This window comes from Henckelia pumila, chromosome 3 (genome assembly GCF_033568475.1).
Source record: "Henckelia pumila isolate YLH828 chromosome 3, ASM3356847v2, whole genome shotgun sequence".
In the NCBI taxonomy this organism is placed as follows: Eukaryota; Viridiplantae; Streptophyta; class Magnoliopsida; order Lamiales; family Gesneriaceae; genus Henckelia; species Henckelia pumila.
The window spans coordinates 52234765-52253994 of NC_133122.1; the positions used below are offsets into that span (position 1 = coordinate 52234765).

At 35.8% G+C, this 19230-nt stretch overlaps 1 protein-coding gene across 30 annotated transcripts; it reads left to right on the top strand.

The window, feature by feature from the left end:
• Positions 1–2450: 2450 nt before the first annotated feature.
• LOC140886546 (uncharacterized) lies at positions 2451–18963 on the top strand. Of its 30 annotated transcripts, none has more exons than XM_073293173.1 (19): positions 2452–2691; positions 2818–2922; positions 5103–5275; positions 5349–5454; positions 5579–5689; positions 7661–7808; positions 7882–7987; positions 8112–10958; positions 11119–11270; positions 11377–11412; positions 15121–15258; positions 15653–15753; positions 15851–15964; positions 16135–17162; positions 17271–17330; positions 17421–17538; positions 17808–18061; positions 18390–18477; positions 18712–18963. In XM_073293173.1, exons 14-17 carry the CDS (start codon positions 17060–17062, stop codon positions 17950–17952), a joined length of 426 nt encoding a protein of 141 aa, XP_073149274.1. In that variant the 5' UTR covers positions 2452–2691; positions 2818–2922; positions 5103–5275; positions 5349–5454; positions 5579–5689; positions 7661–7808; positions 7882–7987; positions 8112–10958; positions 11119–11270; positions 11377–11412; positions 15121–15258; positions 15653–15753; positions 15851–15964; positions 16135–17059; the 3' UTR covers positions 17953–18061; positions 18390–18477; positions 18712–18963. The 30 variants fall into 30 exon arrangements, 19 of the variants coding, with proteins under 19 accessions (XP_073149273.1, XP_073149274.1, XP_073149275.1 ...); XM_073293174.1 differs by having other exon boundaries at positions 18402–18477; XM_073293162.1 differs by having other exon boundaries at positions 2459–2691; positions 8112–8222; positions 10759–10958; positions 16135–17330.
• The last annotated feature ends 267 nt before the right edge of the window (positions 18964–19230 follow it).

The window sequence follows — 19230 nt, forward strand, 5'->3', positions numbered from 1 at the left end:
TTAGAAGTTATCATGTGCCTGCATGTTACTCTTGCTGGGATTAATTGCCAATATATGAAGACAAAACTTCTTCAAAGAACATTCCAAACCCACAAACATCTCCCCCTTTCATTTACTCATGATGATCAGCTAATAAGATATTTCCAGTTATATTAATTCCTCTTTCAAACATCGTTTCAATATTATATATATATTCCTGTTGGTACATAATTATAATTATGGAGTACTATATCCATGAATTTATCGAGGCAAGATGTATGTCTGAAAAAAACTGAATGTTTTTGTTAATCTGAGTGCGATTGGGATGGGATAAAGAGCATGAATGTCCAGAAAAGAACAAAAACTTAACCATTCTGAAATATTTATGTACGATAATGATGGCCATGTCCTATCTATTTCATTTTCAACGACAAAGAGGACAAAAAGAATTAAAGGGAAAACGATTTCCGTTGGTCGATTGTCTTGTCAGTTTCGAAACAAGATTTTATATAAAAATAATAATAATAATTTCATTTTCACGTACGTAGTTTGAAAAACCGAGCTTAGCACTCAGCTAAAATATTATTGGGTGTTTGGATGAGTTTTGCGCGTTCTTCTAATCATATACTATAATTGGTTGGTTGTTAAGATTTTGGATTTGACAAAAAATTATTCCTAGGAGGGATTTGCTTGATTGGACAAAGTTCTCTAGAATCCTACGATAGTGCCGAAATTTGTTGCAAAAAGTTTGATTCGAGAATACATAAACAGAAATAATATTTATTTTTTCGTCAATTGGGCCAACTCATGCGTTAGCATAGGTGTATAAAATAAGATTAAAAACACAATTAAAATTTTCCCATTTAAGAGCACCTAGTTATTAACACAATAACACTCTTCACGTTATAAAAAAATGTAAACCTCACTGTTAATAACACATAACATCCACAACTCTTTTAACAATAACACTCATTATTTATGGATCTCACATTTCACTCAACTAATATAAAATTATTTTACATTAAATAAATATATTTTAAATATATCTTAAAATATTTAAATTTATTTTTAATATTTAAATAATATTCTTATTTTCTAGTTTTAATTTTATTAATTTAAAACAATATTAAAAATTGGACCACTTCAAAAAATATTACCATTTTTTATATTTTATTTAAATTAAAAAATTGAAAATAAATAAAATATTAAAGGTGCAGATGCGGGCCCCACCCATTTGCACCTTTTCACTCTTCTAATGGCGCGTGCATGCAAAGTGTCTGGACGTGCATGCACGCACAATTAAAAAAAAAAAAGAATAGTGGAGTTGGGCGTTCACACCCCTCTCTCTTTGGTGGGTGTTATTGGGTGTTAGGTGTTATTAGGTTAATGAGATCCTAACACATGGTTAATATCCAAATCATGTATCTAATGACTTGTATTATTACACATAGGCGTAATTAATTATATATTATTGACATGACAAATTATGGGATATTAGATCTATCATTGGGGTAATACCCATGTGTTAGGTTGAACTCAACCGTGTTATTAACACCCAATAAACATCCATTGTGGGTGCTCTAATACATAATAAAGCCTTCATCTTTCGTAATAATTTTCACATTTGACTTTTGATACCTTATCCAGTCCAATCAGTTTCGACTATACATGTCAAAACGGGCCGGCGGGGCGGGCCGGCCCGCAACCCGCCTCAACCCGCCTTTAGGCGGGCCGGGCCGGGCCGGCCCGCCATTTGGGCGGGCCTCCAAATGCTCAGCCCAACCCAACCCGCCTTGGGCCGCGGGTTGGGCGGGCCGGCCCGCCTAATTTTTTATTAATTTTTTTTATAAAATAAATGTTAATTTTTAAATTCAAAAAAAATTAAAAACACTTGAAATGGTAAGAAAATGAAAAATAAAATTTAATCAAATAATTTAATCAATATTAAAAAGTATTACTATTACAATTTAATAATATATAAAATTAATTAGTAAAAAAAAATATGAAAAAAATTTAAAAATACTACATAGTTTATTATCATCAAAATTCATTCAAAATAAGTTCAATAAAACTAAAAAATATGTATAAAAAACACTAAAAAAATACAATTTTGCAAAAAAAAAAAAAAAAAATATTTGGCGGGCCAGCCCAACCCGCGGTGGGCCAGCCCGCCCTAACCCGCGGCCCGCGCGGGCTCAGCCCGTTTGGCCCGCCTCCAAACGGGCTGAGATTTGGCCAACCCAACCCAACCCATTTCCATGGCGGGGCGGGCTGGCCCGACGGGCCTAGCCCAATTTGACAAGTCTAGTTTCGACTTTCTCCATTTCCTCCATCTTTTCATTGGGTCCGTCTGTGCTGGCTCAAGGGCACTGCCCGAGCCAGCCAATGAGCAACAAGTGTCCTTCATTTTTTTACTTTATTATAATGAAAATCGGATGTTTTTTTTTTAAAAAAAGTCAGTCTTTGACTATGGTTAACCATGGTAAATTGTAGTATCCTTCCTCATTCTCTCATATTGACCATTATTTTTCAAATCTTTGGCAGAAACTATACGAAGAACAAAACTAGGTTTTTTCTTTTTTCTTTTCATCAATCCACTCTAGTTTGGAAAACAAATTTTCTTCGGGAAATTTGGTTTGGAAATATTAGAACGAAGAGGTGAAGATCGAAGATGGAAGCAAAAATCGTAGATCGAAGAGGAGCAAATCGAAGGTGCAGATCGAAAGTTTGAAGATTCTTTTGGGGGGCAACTTATTTCTCCACTTCCTAGTATGAAGTTTTGGTTAATTTTCCGAAACCATTAATGTTTAAGGCTTGTTTTATTCTCTTAATTTACAGTTTGCCGCTGGAAAAACCGTTGCCTCTCTCAAACTCGGTATCGAACGAACGGGTGAGGGCTTGGATGTCGTAGTTGTAGTTATTTCTCTTCGTTCTCACGTACTTGTAAGTTGAAAACTTCTTGGAACAACCTCTTCTTAATATGATGTAGTCTGCAATTTTATCATTTCACTAGTGCTCGAATCGAAATTAAAATGTGCTATGAGAATTTAAGCTAGATTTGATCATTTTACTAGTGCTCAAATCGAAATTAAAATGCGCTATGAGAATTTAAGCTCGATTTAGGTGCGCTCGAGATCAATCGATCTCCAGCTAATTGATTCCTTGTAAATATTTATGAGGTGTTAATATACCTAATTTAGGTGTTTGAATTAATAATATTGAACTATCTGCTGCTGCTTAGCATACGACACTATCTATATGTTGTAGCTTGCCCATTTTCCGTTCTTAACTTGATTTTGGCTCCATATTTCTTTATTGAACAGGAAAGAGTGTAAGTTATAATTGACGGTGACATATGTAAACTCGGTGTTGATTTTATGTTACCTCGATGTTTATCTATAATAATTGATGGCAATATTTGAAGTTCACAAAAACAAAAGTAGAAATCCGGTTGTTTTTGGCTCATTGGCATTGAGTTACTGATGTCTTGCTTCATGGGACAGTTCTCTTTTGTTGGCATTTGAGGGGGCACCACCGTTGGTCACCTATAGAAAATTTTTACATGTTCAACCAATATTAATTTTTTAGCAACTCCGGAATTATACACGGTGATCCTGATCTGAGAATATGGGTGCAATCGAGTCGAGCCGAGCCGAGCCGAGTATCATACTACTCGAGCTCGAGCTCGACTCGTATTTGACTACTCGAACTTGAGCTCGAGCTCGATCCATTAATTAATTTCGTACTCGAGCTCGAGCTCGACTATAGTTCGAGTTACTCGAGCTCAAGCTTGAAAAATAAATAAATAAATAAATATATATATATATATATATATATATATATATATATATATATATATATATAAATGATCGAGTAGCTCGCGAGCTACTCGATCACATATATTGAAAGCTCGAGCTCGAGCTTGATGTATGTTCAAGCTACTCGAGCTCGAGTAGAGTTTTGACCTAGTTACTCGCGAGCTACTCAGAGTAACTGGGCTCGTTTGCACCCCTATCTGGGAATTGTGTAATCATGGGTATTCAGTGTAGGTCTTGAATCTTTGCAAGAGTGAAATTCACAAGTCGAACTAGATCTAAACGACCCTTCTTTCTGTTTTTATTGGGAAATGGGGATTCAATTGATTTATCTGAAGAGATGTTTTGGGGACCAATGTAGAAAAAACGAATCTATTGATTGATGTCAGGACGTGCTTTCTTTTCTTTTCTTTTTTTTTTTTGGTCTCCAAGGATATATCGATCATTAATTTATTCGATGTCTTTTGATGTCTTTTTTCGTGGATGATGAGAAGGTAATAAAATCATTATTTTTGCTTTTTCTCTTCCTCGTGTGTCATCCTGAAGTTGTGTTACACAACCATGCAGTGTCTCACAACACCTAACACACTCGATTGTAGGCTTCAACCTTACACATAATGTTTAATGTCTCTTATGTCAAGACATCAAACACAATCTTTAATGTGTTTGTGCTAAAACTCTCACTCAACTAATATTTTAAAGCACATCTCTGATATGTGTGTGTGTGAGCTCTCTTCAACTGATATAGTAAAATATTGAACATGAAAGAGTGTTTGATAAAATGGCTGCCAATGCTTTTAATCCCCATCAAAAGTTTGTAAATGATCCTCGAAGTGTTGTGTTTATGGCCTTCCAGAATGATATTAACGTTAGATTCAAGAACATGAATTAAATTAGAATAGTATAATATGAAATATGAATTAAATTTTTTGATTATTCAGTAAAAAAATCATTTGATTTGTAAATTTAACGTTATGGGAAGAAATAATAAAGAAAAATAAATTAGAATAGTATTAAAAAAAAAAGGGTAAAATGGGCATTTAGAGCTGAATGTTAGTTTTTGAAATATAGATTTGTATCTTGCTATCTGCCTAAGAGAGTGTTTTGTGCAGCTACGTATTCAAACATGACAATCCTACTTTATCATCTTGTTTGATTTGAACTTTGCTCATAGAATAATGGTTGTTTCTTGATTATTTGTGTGTTTATCATGTGCTTGGATGTTGTTTGCTTTAGTGAAATTTTTTCCATTCTCGTTCATAACTTCATATTTCTAGTTATTCAATTGTGTTTATCATGTGTTTGGAGCGATTTGTTATCGGTCACACAACAGTAACAACAGTGAAATCAGTGATTCGAAAGACAAAGTACACATCAGTGACAACAGTAACTATAGTGATTTGAAGGCCAAAGCACATAGTAGTGGTTTGAAGGAGGTCAAAGCAACTTTGTGGCGATTTCTTGCAGAAAAGATATCAAGTGTAAGTATTTGGGTGAATATTTAATTACCTAGAAAAAAAATGTGGGACTTTTATTTTGAATTTCTTAATGCAGGCTAATTTTTTTATACGCTTGAGATCTCTATGCTTGGGCGGATTGATTGCTAATGCGAGAATGTCAAAATTTATTCAAAAAAGCAAGGAGTGGTTCACTTTGAAAGGTGTGAGTGTGATTTTGTCTTCATTTTTTTAGCTTGAATGTATGTCTATCGGCCTTTTCTAGTAGCTAAGTTTAGACATTATTTTAATTTTTTTTAATCCGTTTTTTGGTTTTTATATATACAGTCGTTCGAAAATTTTGTCATGGGATTTTCTGTTGTGTCGAGTGATTTGTTCCGCGATGGGGACTTTATTCCAAACACCAAAGATGATATTAAAGTCCAAGGAGTCGTTTTTGTAAGTTTTTAGTGTTGAAATAATTAAAGTTGTTATTTATTTCTTAGTCAAATAAATTCAGTTAGTAATGATTATACGTAGCAAAGTTGTTGCATCAAATAATCTACCATATTTTGAGTCTTTAGTGTGTAACAAATTATGATAAGGAGAAAATCAACGAGAGAAGCATTAAGAATTTATGAATCTAAAAGTTTATCTGAAAGTACAAATCAAACTCTGCAGCTTAAGTAGTGATGTACTATCAACAAACCCGGTGCCCGAGTCAACAAGGTAGTTGTGTGGGTTTTACTTGACAGACCGGGCCAGCTCACCCCTCCAAACCCGCCCCAATCAACTTCAGGAATTTTAAAAAATTCCCAAACCCAAACCTAAACCCGATAACACCCCTCCAAACTCGCCTCATTCGGATTTTTCCCGCAGATACCCAAACCCACAGGAAAAGTTATCATTCATACCCAGCCGCTATCCCAAATTCTCGATATTCTGGAGTTATCTTAAATTTGGGGGACGCATTAACGACACGTCATCATCCACCGACATTTTAATTTACAGAATGAGTATCAAACCAGAAACGAGCACCCGCGAAAGGCCGATCTTAAACTGTTGTGGCTGGTAGTGAATGAGATTAACCATGACCAGAAAACTTGTCATCTGAAAAAATAAACACATTACACACCTAAATCCTAAATACTTGAACTAGAAAAATATCTACGACCAAACCCGACCACCTCCCACCGCCACAACAATAACAACCCAGCTCCACAACTTGATCCACCGAGCCGTAACCCCCACCCAGAAACGGCGGCCGACCTCATTTCCACCACAAAATCCCACAGCAAAAACCCTAAACTCGTGTCCCAGCATACAGTAGGGAAAATGTATTCTTAAAAAATCAAATCATAAGAAAACGAGTGTGAAATTTTTTTTACCTGCTGTAAATCGAAATGTCGGTGACCGATGGGGGAATATGTCGGTGAATGATGACGTGTCGTTAATCCGTCACCCAAATTTAAGATAACTCCAGAATATCGAGAATTCGGGATAGCGGCTGGGTAGGGAAGACAATTTTCCCCGTGGGTTTGGGTATTCGCGGGAAAAATCCGAATGAGGCGGGTTTGGAGGTGTGTTATCAGGTTTAGGTTTGGGTTTGAGAATTTTTTAAAAATCCCCGAAGTTGATTGGGGTGGGTATGGGGATGCTATCCCCATCCCCGAACATAGCCCGATAGACCCGATAATTATAATAAATTAATAATAACAAATATATGTTTTTAAATTACCTTTGTTCTTTTTAAAAAAAAAAATACATTTGTTCTATTTAACCCAATGTTAGCGATAAAAACCGTATTCTCATCGGCTTTCTCTCCTGTAGCAATAATTTCACAAAATCTTTCAATTTTTCTTTGATACGCTGCAAACAAAAAGATGAACTTTTAATAAAAATAATAAATTTCTTACTTTTAATATAATAATAATAATAAAATTGTTACCTCAATAAGAACTTCATCAATAGTATCTAACTCAAATTCATGCTCAAATTTCTGGTGAAATTGTCTCGAATAGTTGGAGACTACGCCACCAACAACCCAAATGTGAGAAACATATTCTAAATGCCCTCTTTCATTTCTCAATGTGACTGATAAAAATCCAATGCTCTGCACTAAAAAATATAGTTTATTATAGTAGACAAATGGACGGATTAGTTAAAAATAGACCGTAAATGAAAGAAAAATGTAAAGTAAGAAAATAAAATATGAAACAAAACAAAAATACTTTGAAGAGTTATGTTTTTTTGCTATATTATATTTATTGATCAACAACCCTTTATAAAAAATTACTTCTACGAAAACAACCAAAAAAATAGCAACTAAAATTGACAGCTATGTTGAAAATGAGTGAAACTTACCGTCAAATCTAAATTGTTGAATTAGTCTTTACAAATAATTCTAGTTTGTTATCGGTCACACAATAGTGACAACAGTGAAATCAGTGATTCGAAGGACAAAGCACACATCAGTGACAACAGTAACTATAGTGATTTGAAGGCCAAAGCACAAAGTAGTGGTTTGAAGGAGGTCAAAGCAACTTTGTGGCGATTTCTTGCATAAAAGATGCCAAGTGTGAGTATTTGGGTGAATATTTAATTACCTAGAAAAAAAATGTGGGACTTTTATTTTGAATTTCTTAATGCAGGCTAATTTTTTTATACGCTTGAGATCTCTATGCTTGGGCGGATTGATTGCTAATGCGAGAATGTCAAAATTTATTCAAAAAAGCAAGGAGTGGTTCACTTTGAAAGGTGTGAGTGTGATTTTGTCTTCATTTTTTTAGCTTGAATGTATGTCTATCGGCCTTTTCTAGTAGCTAAGTTTAGACATTATTTTAATTTTTTTTAATCTGTTTTTTGGTTTTGTTATATACAGTCGTTCGAAAATTTTGTCATGGGATTTTCTGTTGTGTCGAGTGATTTGTTCCGCGATGGGGACATTATTTCAATCACCAAAGATGATATTAAAGTCGAAGAAGTCGTTTTTGTAAGTTTTTAGTGTTAAAATAATTAAAGTTGTTATTTATTTCTTAGTCAAATAAATTCAGTTAGTAATGATTATACGTAGCAAAGTTGTTGCATCAAATAATCTACCATATTTTGAGTATTTAGTGTGTAACAAATTATGATAAGGAGAAAATCAACGAGATAAGCATTAAGAATTTATGAATCTAAAAGTTTTTCTGAAAGTACAGACCAAACTCTGCAGCTTAAGTAGTGATGTACTATCAACAAACCCGGTGCCCGAGTCAACATGGTAGCTGGGTGGGTTTTGCTTGACAGACCGGGTCAGCTTGGTGACACCCCTCCAAACCCGCCCCAATCAACTTCGGGAATTTTAAAAAATTTTAAAATTCCCAAACCCAAACCTAAACCCGATAACACCCCTCCAAACTCGCCTCATTTGGATTTTCCCCGCGGATACCCAAACCCACGGGGAAAGTTGTCATTCATACCCAGCCGCTATCCCGAATTCTCGATATTCTGGAGTTATCTTAAATTTGGGTGACGGATTAACGACACGTCATCATTCACCGACATTTTCCCCTATCGGTCACCGAAATTTTGATTTACAGAATGAGTATCAAACCAAAACCGAGCACCTGCGGAAGGCCGATCTTAAACTGTTGTGGCTGGTAATGAATGAGATTAACCATGACCAGAAAACTTGTCATCTGAAAAAATAAACACATTACACACCTAAATCCTAAATACTTGAACTAGAAAAATATCTACGACCAAACCCGACCATTGCCCACCGCCACAACAATAACAACCCAGCTCCACAACTTGATCCACCGAGCCGTAACCCCCACCCAGAAACGGCGACCGACCTCATTTCCACCACAAAATCCCACAGCAAAAATTATAAACTCGTGTCACATCATACAGTAGGGAAAATGTATTCTTAAAAAATCAAAGCATAAGAAAACGAGTGTGAAATTTTTTTTACCTGCTGTAAATCGAAATGTCGGTGACCGATGGGGGAATATGTCGGTGAATGATGACGTGTCGTTAATCCATCACCCAAATTTAAGATAACTCCAGAATATCGAGAATTCGGGATAGCGGCTGGGTAGGGATGACAATTTTCCCCGTGGGTTTGGGTATTCGCGGGAAAAATCCGAATGAGGCGGGTTTGGAAGGGTTATTACCGACATATGATGGGTTATTACCCAATTTGAATTTCTCCCGGGCCCAAGCCCAATGACTCAATCAATATGGGTCCCATATTATTCCGATATTTATTTGGACACTTTATCAAGGTTCATAAATATCTCAAAGCCCATAAGAGGCTAAAGCTCATGAAACTCTCTGAATATCTATAAATAGCTCAAGTTCTCTCATTATTAAGGTACGCTCTCTATAGTCACATGCTCTAGTTCTCTAGAACTTTTATTGGGCAAATACTGAATTGAGCTCGGAGTGTCTTTGCCGGGAAACCCTCGGCGCCACTCACTTTGCTTTGTGATGCAGGTGACAACCCACGAAGTTCGTTCTCCAGAACCGTTCGAGTATTAATCCGGTTACCCGGATCTCCACAGATTACCCAGATTTTCTCCAATCGGGTAATATCAATTTTTTACTACATCAGCTTGGCGCCGTCTGTGGGAACTTGTTCACTGCGTCATTGAGAATGCATACACCATTACAAACATCTCAAGAAAATAATCGCAAAGGAGACACAAAGAAAACTAAATCTAAATTTAATGAAAAAGATCCTGAGGGGACCAAGAAAAATACTACTCATAAAGAGGGTGAAACAAGTGCTCACACAGTTCACGATGTCTCTGACGAAAACAAAATCACTAATCCAACCCAAGGAGATGGATCTCACACATATGTAACTTAAGAGAATTTCTCAGCAATCTTGCCTGCACGTCGGAGCCCGTTCACTAACGCCATTTTATCTGAAGCATTGCCTAAGGGAGTCAAAATCCCCAACGTACTTGAGTTCGATGGAACTAGTGATCCTCAAGATCATATTAACAAATTCTACGTAAAACCAGATTTGTATGACATCACAGATGCTGCTTATTGCAAGATATTCCGAACAACGTTATCAGGGCGAGCTCTCACATGGTTCAATAAGCTGCCGTCTGGATCTATTGCCAACTTGGAGCAACTTACCGAGTTCTTCATCCAAAAATTCTCAATTTTATATATTTTATAAAAGCGTTGTCTATATATATTTTATATTCATTAAAGACAACTCTTTTTTTAAAAAGCGTTGTCTATGAGCGTTTTTTTAGGTAAAAAACAACGCTTTTAAAAGCGTTGTCTATGAGCGTCTTTTTTCTATTTACAACAACGCTTTTTTAAATGAGTTGTGGATAATTTTTTTTTATTTTATTCTAAATAAAACTTAAAATACATCTACCCTATCCTTCACGTTGAAAAAATAAACACAAAATCCCCAAACCCTGTCGCGATTTATTCCTCTCGTTTTTTCTCTCTTTCGATTCCAACTACTGCTTTCCATCATTCTTGATTTTTGCCACTTAATCGCAAAAATCTTGTAGTTGACGAGCTTGAATAAGTCCTTGACGAGGGACATCTTGTTGTTGACGAGCTTATTCGCAGTCCGGAACCTTGCCCTGGTACTTGGCAACTCCGGCGATGAGGCGGTGGCCATAAGGTCTATGGCTTTGCAAAATCAACACATGACCATCGGTGTCATTGCTAACCCTTGCCTTCTGTCGCAGTCTCTCACAGCCAAGCCGTAAGTGTTCAATTCTTCTGGCCTCTCTTTAGCGCTAGCTTGCACACCCCTCTTTTTTTCCCCCTTCATATGTCTTCTTATATACATGTGGGGGAGGATTTTCATATTTTTAATGGATTTTTGCTTACTTGGGCTTCTGTTTTTGTTCCGTTTCTTTTAGCATGACACAGGTGTCGGAGCTGGTCAAGGAGAGGTGGCCTTCTATGAGCGAGATCGAGCTCGCGAAACAAAAGGCTCAAGAAATCGCCGCTAGGCTTTTGAATAACGTGGATCCGATGAAAAGAGCGAGAGTTGAAAACGGAGCTGGTGGAGGTTAGAGCTTTACCTAATATTTCTCTGTTTGAAAGCCTTTGCGGGCAAGCATACAACGCTAAGATAATCGATGTTTGAAAGCTAGTGTTGTATGTGTTATCTACAGGCTATACTTAAATCATGCTATCAGGAGCTGCGAAGGGTATGGATTTCTCTTTTGGGTGGTGATTTTCTTTTGTTTATTTTGGAGATCTTCTCACGCCGAACTTCTCAAAATTCAGGGCATCTCCCGTGTTCTTAATGGGAAACGATTATCGATATTTTCATTTGTGACTTGATAACCTTTATTTTAGTTCCCGTCAATTTTTCTCAGTGATTAGGTTTATTTGATAATTCCAATAATTTTTTGATGCCGATACTTATAAATTATCATTATTTATTTATGGTTGTATCATATATTTTTTTTAACCTTTAGACTTATTATAGTTTTCTTCGATTCACTGTATTTCCTGTATAGTTAAATTTTCATATTTCACATTTTTTGTGTATATAAATTTCTTTGCTTGATCCGTCTTTGTCTAAAGTCCTCTTTTTTTTTTTTAATCACATTCACAATCTTGGCAGATTGTTTGGTGAATTATAGTTTAGCCCAAAAAATCCCAAACCCAACAGAGAGAGTAGCCTAAGAAATTACACAGTGTAACGCCCAAAAATTCATCACGTAAATCCGCATGCATAACTAGGAGATTTAATAATTTTAAAATAATATGAAAATGTGTTAATTTAATTTTATATGTTATTATGTGAATTATGTGATTTATTGGCATGTTTTAAATATTGTTTCGGCATTTAAATCGGTATGATGTGATTTATGAATTTATTTGAGAAAGTTTATTTTATGATCGCGTAGGCGGGACCGTGAACGGACGAGATGTTTGTTTTCACCCAAAATATTTTATGAGATTTTTAGGAGCCTTAAAATATTATTTTAAGGTATAATTTGAATAAAATTATGGTATTTATATATATGTATATTTATAGGTCCGTTTTTACCCAAAATAAGTCATTTTAATGACTTTTATTAAGCTTTAAAAATCCCATTAATTATAATTTCGGGATTTAAGGTTTAAAAATCAGATTTATATTGTATTTAAGAGTTTTAAAATTCTATATGTTTAGAGTATTTATTTAAATATTTAACCTAGACTACCCAAAATATTATCCTAAGATCTTCTACCTAATCCTCCTACCGATTACCCTATGTAAATTCACCCCTAAGCCGCCTCCAACAGAAACCTTCAGCCTCCATTCTCACTCACCACACACTTTCACGTAAGTTTGAAGAAAAGTTTGGAGATTCGACGTCTCGATCGTGTTATTATCAATTTTTGGATCAAGCAATCATCGAGGCACGTTTGATTTCCATTCTTGAACACCATTTAGATCATATTACATTGTTTTTAAGATGAATGATCAGATTATGCATGTGTTTACAGATTTGAATGAGATGATTCATTGTTCATGCACAGTTCACGTTTTTTGGTTGTATGCTCACGTTTCATCATGTTTCTGAGTAAGGACTGTTCGAGGGGCTGGACCACTGGTTTGGGGTCTGATCTAGGGTCCTTAGGGTCGGTTTTGGATGGGTGGTTCACGGCTGGAAGGGCTGGAACCAAGGGAAAAGGGGCTGGGACAGCAGCTAGGCGGGCAGAGGGAGCTGTCTGGTTTATGGGCCTTGGCCAAGCCATGCAAGGCTTGGCTCGGGCCAGGCCTGGTCCGAGGGATGCACTTGGACCCTGGAGTGGTCCAGGTGCCGGAGCTCCGGCCGTTGGTGGCCGGAGCTGGTCGGAACATGCAAAGTATCATGGGCTGTCCAGAAAAGGGGCCTGCGCAGCTTGCATGGGGTTTAGGGGCCTTGGCCGAGCCATGTAAGGTTTGGCTCGAGCCAGGCCTGGTCCAGGGGTTGCACCTAGACCCTGGGGTGGTCCAGGTGTCGGAGCTCCGGCCATGGGTGGCCGGAGCTGGTCAGAAAGTTAAGGGGAGTAAGGGCTGTTCCATGGGAGGGGCTGCGTGGGGTTTCTTGGGATTTAGGGGCTGTGGCCGAGCCAAGCAGGGCGGCCAGGCCCTAGGCTGGGGTTGCACCTGGACCCTGGGGTGATCCAGGTGCCGGAGCTCCGGCCGGTGGTGGCCAGAGCAAGGTGTTTAAGGGGCTAAGGCGGCAGCTGCCGCAAGGGGGTTTGAGGATAGGTTAGGGTCGGGTTCGATGGTTTCAAGTGAGCCGGGCTCGGGTCTTTGGGTCCGAGTCCGGGTTGGGTCAAGTCTTGATTGGTCAAAATATTTTTAGTCCGGGTCTAGATTTTATTATTTGGGCTTAAGTCTCTTATTTTAATTAATTAAGAGTTCAAGTTAATAAATTATGGGTTGGGCTTGATTAATTAATTGGACTAAATTAATGGGCTTTAATAATTATTAAGGTAACCCACTAATTTGTCATAGGCCATGTGATCCATGAGAATTATTGGGCCAAGTTGAGTCGGGTTAATAATTTTATCGGTCTAATTTATAGTAAGGTTAGTTAATAATTTTATTAATTTAACTTTAAATTAATAAGTTGATGGGCCTAAATTATGTTTTAAGTGAGCCCATTAGTTTCTCATGGGCCTGGGGGCCCATGAAGCTAATTGGGCCATGTCAGATTGGGCTTTTGGGTTTTTGGGCCAGTCTAGGAATTTTTGAGTTTAAGTCTAGTGGTCAGCAACTCGAACAAGTCCTTGGAAAAATAAATGTCCGTAAATATATATTTAATTCATGCATGCATTTTTATTAGATATATAAGAATGATTTTTAAGAAAATAAATTAAATATATATTTACGGACAAATTTTCATGAAATAAAGAAATAAATGAGATTTTTTTTAAAGTTCATGCATCATGTAAGAATTTTTATGATAAGTTTAAATGTATGTTAAGAAAAATATATTTTTATGGAAGTTGAAGTGAAGGTGGAAAGTGATGTGGTTGGAGGCCGGGATACTTGGGCCCGGTGACCTTCCTAATGATGTATAAGTATGATGAGCTTATGGATCCAGCTGAGAGGGCTGGTGAAGTGGCAGCACAGAGGTGGAAACCCCACCGCCGCGTACGTTGGTTTATAGATTGATCAATTGCTCAGTATGATGCCACCGACATGGATACGACCTGTTGAGAACTAAGAAATCATGATATGTTATTTTTTACGAAAATTATAAAGTATGATGAATTATGTTATAGCATGATGATTTAGAAGTATGATTATTTATTTATGTTTATATGCATATAATTTTAAGATCATGCACGTATAATTATTATTCACGTATTTTATATGATGTGTGCTTATGTGTGGTTTCATTTTGTTATGTAAGGATAGAACGTGCTGAGCCTCTAGGCTCACTAGATTTAAATGGTGCAGGTGAGCAAAATGTCAATAAGGATAATGTGTTTTCGACTGGCGGCGAGGGCGTATGAGTATCCAGGCAGCTAGAACCCGTGACCATTGCTCTAAAATGAATTTTATGTTGAGACTAGAACGTTTATTTCTGCATATGTTTTATTATTATAGATTTTCAGTATATGCATGGAATTTAGGAATTTTATTATGTAATATTTATAAATGTTAGTAATTAATTTTAAGTATTTAATTGAATGTGTGTACTTTCATTGTATTTATTGTGTTTATGTATTTTAAATTAAGTAAAGTTATTTTTAAGTATGATATATATATGTATGGGCATATATATATTTATATTCATTATTTTATTATCAGAGAGTTTTTTTTTAAAAAAAAAAATTAGTAGGAGTTCTAGGATGTTTCACACAGCCTTTTCACTTAATATATATATATATATATATATATATATATATATGTTGTGCAGGAGAGGAGATGACAAGGGTGATTTGGAAACTAATCAACGACAATGTATTTAATCGGATTTTCTGCTCCATCATATTACCAATTTTCTCTCTCGCGTCCTTTCAATAACCAATGGGTATATATGAATGCTTACTCTCAAGTAAGTGATCTGTATGTATTTTTTTTTTGGCGTGTAAACCAATAAAGAATGAATCAAGTGTTTAGAATATTTTCAGGCTTATATTTAGGGTCGAGCTTCAGTCGCTCATCGAACTAGTTTAGAGTTGTTTGGGTTCAAAATTGATTACATGAAAAGGAATAATCTATTGTGAAGATTAGGATGGCTATACCTTGAGAAGTCAATGAATATTAGTGGAGATTCCTTAAATATGTGCACATGGGCTGAATCGGTAGAGGTCTTTATTATCTCCTTGGAAGCATTTTCTTGGAGGAGAATTTGTGAAGATACTATCTAGATTTTTGAATTGAATGGCTGTTATGCCCCTTTGCCTTCATATTATTCATTTGTTTATTCACCCTGTTTTTTTTAATAGGAAAATGGATTTCTACAAGCTGATGGCCTTGATCTCACTTCAGCATTGAACAATCGGGGTAAAAAATGTGAAACACGTAGCCAAGGAATGAAAACCAAACTGTCAGGCAAGAGACCTATAATTAACAGTCTTGTTGTGTCTGAGCCACTGGGTCTTGTCCCATTCAAGGTCGGTGATAACATTGAGCTTTTTTGTCAGGACAGTGGCATGCGAGGCTGTTGGTTCAGGTGCAAAATCTTGTGTTTAGCAAAAAAGTGCCCGAGGGTTCAATACCTTGATGTCGATGATGCTGATGGAAATGGGAAACTTGAGGTATATATGCATTGCATGTTTTATTTTTCTCTCATTTTCTGTGCAATATCCATTGCAGTTTCCTCTGTAAAATAATCAGACCGCATACTTGGAAATGAGTACTTGGTGATTTTGACAAGTAGCTAAATATATATTATTCCTAGTAATCTACCGAAATGTGAATTGTACAGGAATGTGTTCCAGTTGCCAGAGTGGCAGATCCTGATAAGTTGGGTATAAGATGTGCTGGCCGCCTTACAGTCAGGCCATGGCCTTCTGTGGATTCTTCAGATTCTAAGCTTGATCAAATTTTTGGGCGAGTGGCACACTGTGGCAGATCCTGATAAGCATATATATTGTTTTTTTGAAAGCTGATTGTTGTTATTTTAAGTCTTCGTTGTTGGAAAATTTTTTTATGGAATCATATGGCTTTATATATATACTGTTGTTGGACATTAATAGATAACTTATGCAGTGTTCACTGTCTTGTGTGCTTTTATCAAGTTGAATCAGAATTTTTCACTGCGTTGATGCTTCATCTCCAAATCTTCCTATGTTCTTGTGGGAGTATCTTATAATTTGTTAGTTTTGTTCATTACACACGGTTACAAATTTGGGCGCTTCCGATTTTGTTCATAATTTTTTCTTTTAAAATATTGTTTCTTGTGATCTTTTTCGTGTGATGAATAAAATTGATATTTGATAAGATATAGTGAGAATTAAGCTCAAAGGGGCTGTTATGTAGTGATATATCATAATGTTTCATGTTGACGCATTTATCATATTACCCTTTGAATCTTGACGAGTTGATGCTACTTGTAAGGAATCTCATCATCCTATTTTGAGACAAAAATCTTTACTTTTCTTGAGTTTTTAACTTAATCTCTATCATCTGAACTGGTACTCCATTTTCAATTTCAATCTGGAAGATTTTACAGCTCTCCTGGATTAATTTAACATCTTATTTAGCTGTAAAATGAACCAGTCTTTATATCCATGTATTTGATGTTTCAACTTTCAAGTCTGTGTTACAGAATGTGCTAATTTGGTACTTCGATCTCAGGTTGTACATAGTCCACTCGTTCGGCCTCTCGGTGGTGCTGTGACGAGCAGTATATGTCGTCAATTGATCTTTGTTCCATTCTGACAATGGAGGACATCTTTTCCCGCCTCTTAAACTTAACCTCCTATATGAACCAAACATTTATTCGATTTATTGGTGAGGTTTTGCTGTTTGCATTCTCTCCCATTGTATTTGTAAAATAATTGTTTCCTGCAGAGTATACGTACTTAGTAGAATGGAGTCTTTCAAACTATGTCATTGCAGAAGATGTTATGTTTAGAGACATGAGTAGATGGTTTGAAGATTCAGAGGTCATTTTTTGTGGTCAGCATCTGATATCTACAGTTTTCAGTGATATCAAATGTTCTTTTCTGGATCGCGCCTCATGTTCCATAGATTGTATCTCTACCACAGGATTTGGATGCAATGAAAGGGGCGACTCGGTGCTGGAGGATCGACCATTCATAGATTCAAGATTGCAAATTGTAAATACCAGCAGCAATTATGGGGGTGTCCGCTTCGTTTTTAAAGGGTAAACTTGTTTCCTTCCGCTTTTTTTCGAGGTTTGGCAGTATATATTGTTGCAGCTACTGTTAAATTAGCGAATCATGGACAATTAGTTAGTCAGTAATCATAAGACACAACATAGAATTAATGCCAATGGCCCAAAGCTGTACACAAAAAGATTGTTCATTATTTTCCGTGATAAGATAAAAATTTCATGGTCATTCTTCTTAAATTACAACTTGTTTATCTAGGTTGAACCTTATTCTATTATTTTTTAACTTCTCCCATTTTCAGGATGCTCTTTTATTTCATGTATATGGTTGAAGAAAGTTCACTAATCTTACCCGGAGATGGTTCATGCAATTTAGTATATTTCTCCATCTCTTTTGTTTTTTCGTCCTACGATCATACACGTAGCAGGGACAATGAGTCTATGTAGTTGCAGAGTTGAAAATTTATGCTTAGAGCAGAACAACAATCATTGTCATTTTTGGTTCATGGAAAGTTAAAGTTCGAACATTCATTCACATGGTGACAATATTCATGATGTAAGTAATTTATTCACACTTCGTTGTTGGTGTACATAAAATTTGGTTGCTGCATTCATCTTAAGAATTCAAAATTTACTGCCAAAGTCTATGTACTCTGTCTGATAAATGGATCTTCTATTCCGGGTTTGAATTCACGATTGCAGAAAGTAACTTTTAAAATATAATTTAACTAAAACCTTCTTTTCCCCCTATCATTTATCTTAAGGTATATATTTTACATTTATCTCCCTTACATCTATATTTTTGAGAGCTAGATGTGACAAAGCTGATTTTTTTTCTTATATAGCTTTAGCTTTTCTTTGTTTTCTGATTAATGTTCGTGAAGGATTAATATCAGGGAAGGGGGTAGCAACAGGAGATTAACCATTCCAGAAGTTGATCCATTATCCAACCAAGAGGCTCGAAAATATTAGGCAGGTTCATTTTCAACAGTGTATTCTTTCTTCCGATTTTTTTTACTTGATTCCAAGTTTAGTACATAAACAAGATATCATATTTCAGATTCTTTATCACTTTTGGGAACAATCCAACAACATAATTTTTTTAAATTCATGTTCTTTTACTGATAAATAAGTGTTTAAATTTACTTTCCATTTTAATGTATTCATATTTTTTTTATGTTTGTTTTTATTTTTAATAATTTACAGTATGGAGATACAAATTAAACGAAAAAAGATTGTTGCGGATTTTATGAAAGCTTGGGACGCTAACATGTGCTGAAGGAAGGAATCAAAGTTATTCGAGATTAATGCATAGTTTTTTCCTAGTGTTCATTAATTTAGAATTCGATTATTTTTTTATTTGAATGATTTATAATATTGAAAGATTGTATACTAAATTTTATTTTAGAAATTTTTGAATTTTGAGTAATTTATAATATTGAAAATTTGTGATTTAAATTTTTTTTTTTGTTTTTTTTTTAAAAAAAAAACAACTCTTTTTAAAACGTTGTCTTTACCAGAAAAGACAACGATTTTTTGAAGCGCTGTCTTTTCCAAATACAACGACGCTTAAAAAGCGTTGTCTTCTCCAAAAACGACAACGCTTTTTATAAAAGACAACGCTTAAAAAGCGTTGTCGTTTTTAGATACGACAACGTTTTTTAAGCGTTGTCTTTTCTAGAAACGACAACGCTTTTTCCGCGTTGTCTTTGACCATGGTCTTTT

Coding starts and splice junctions, on each gene's coding strand:
- LOC140886546 (XM_073293172.1), top strand. CDS start 2,651: ATGGAAGCAAAAATCGTAGATCGAAGAGGAGCAAATCGAAG. Junction 2,692..2,817: donor CGAAGAGGAGCAAATCGAAG/GTGCAGATCGAA, acceptor CTTAATTTACAG/TTTGCCGCTGGAAAAACCGT. Junction 2,870..10,758: donor ACTCGGTATCGAACGAACGG/GTGAGGGCTTGG, acceptor AAAATCTTGTAG/TTGACGAGCTTGAATAAGTC.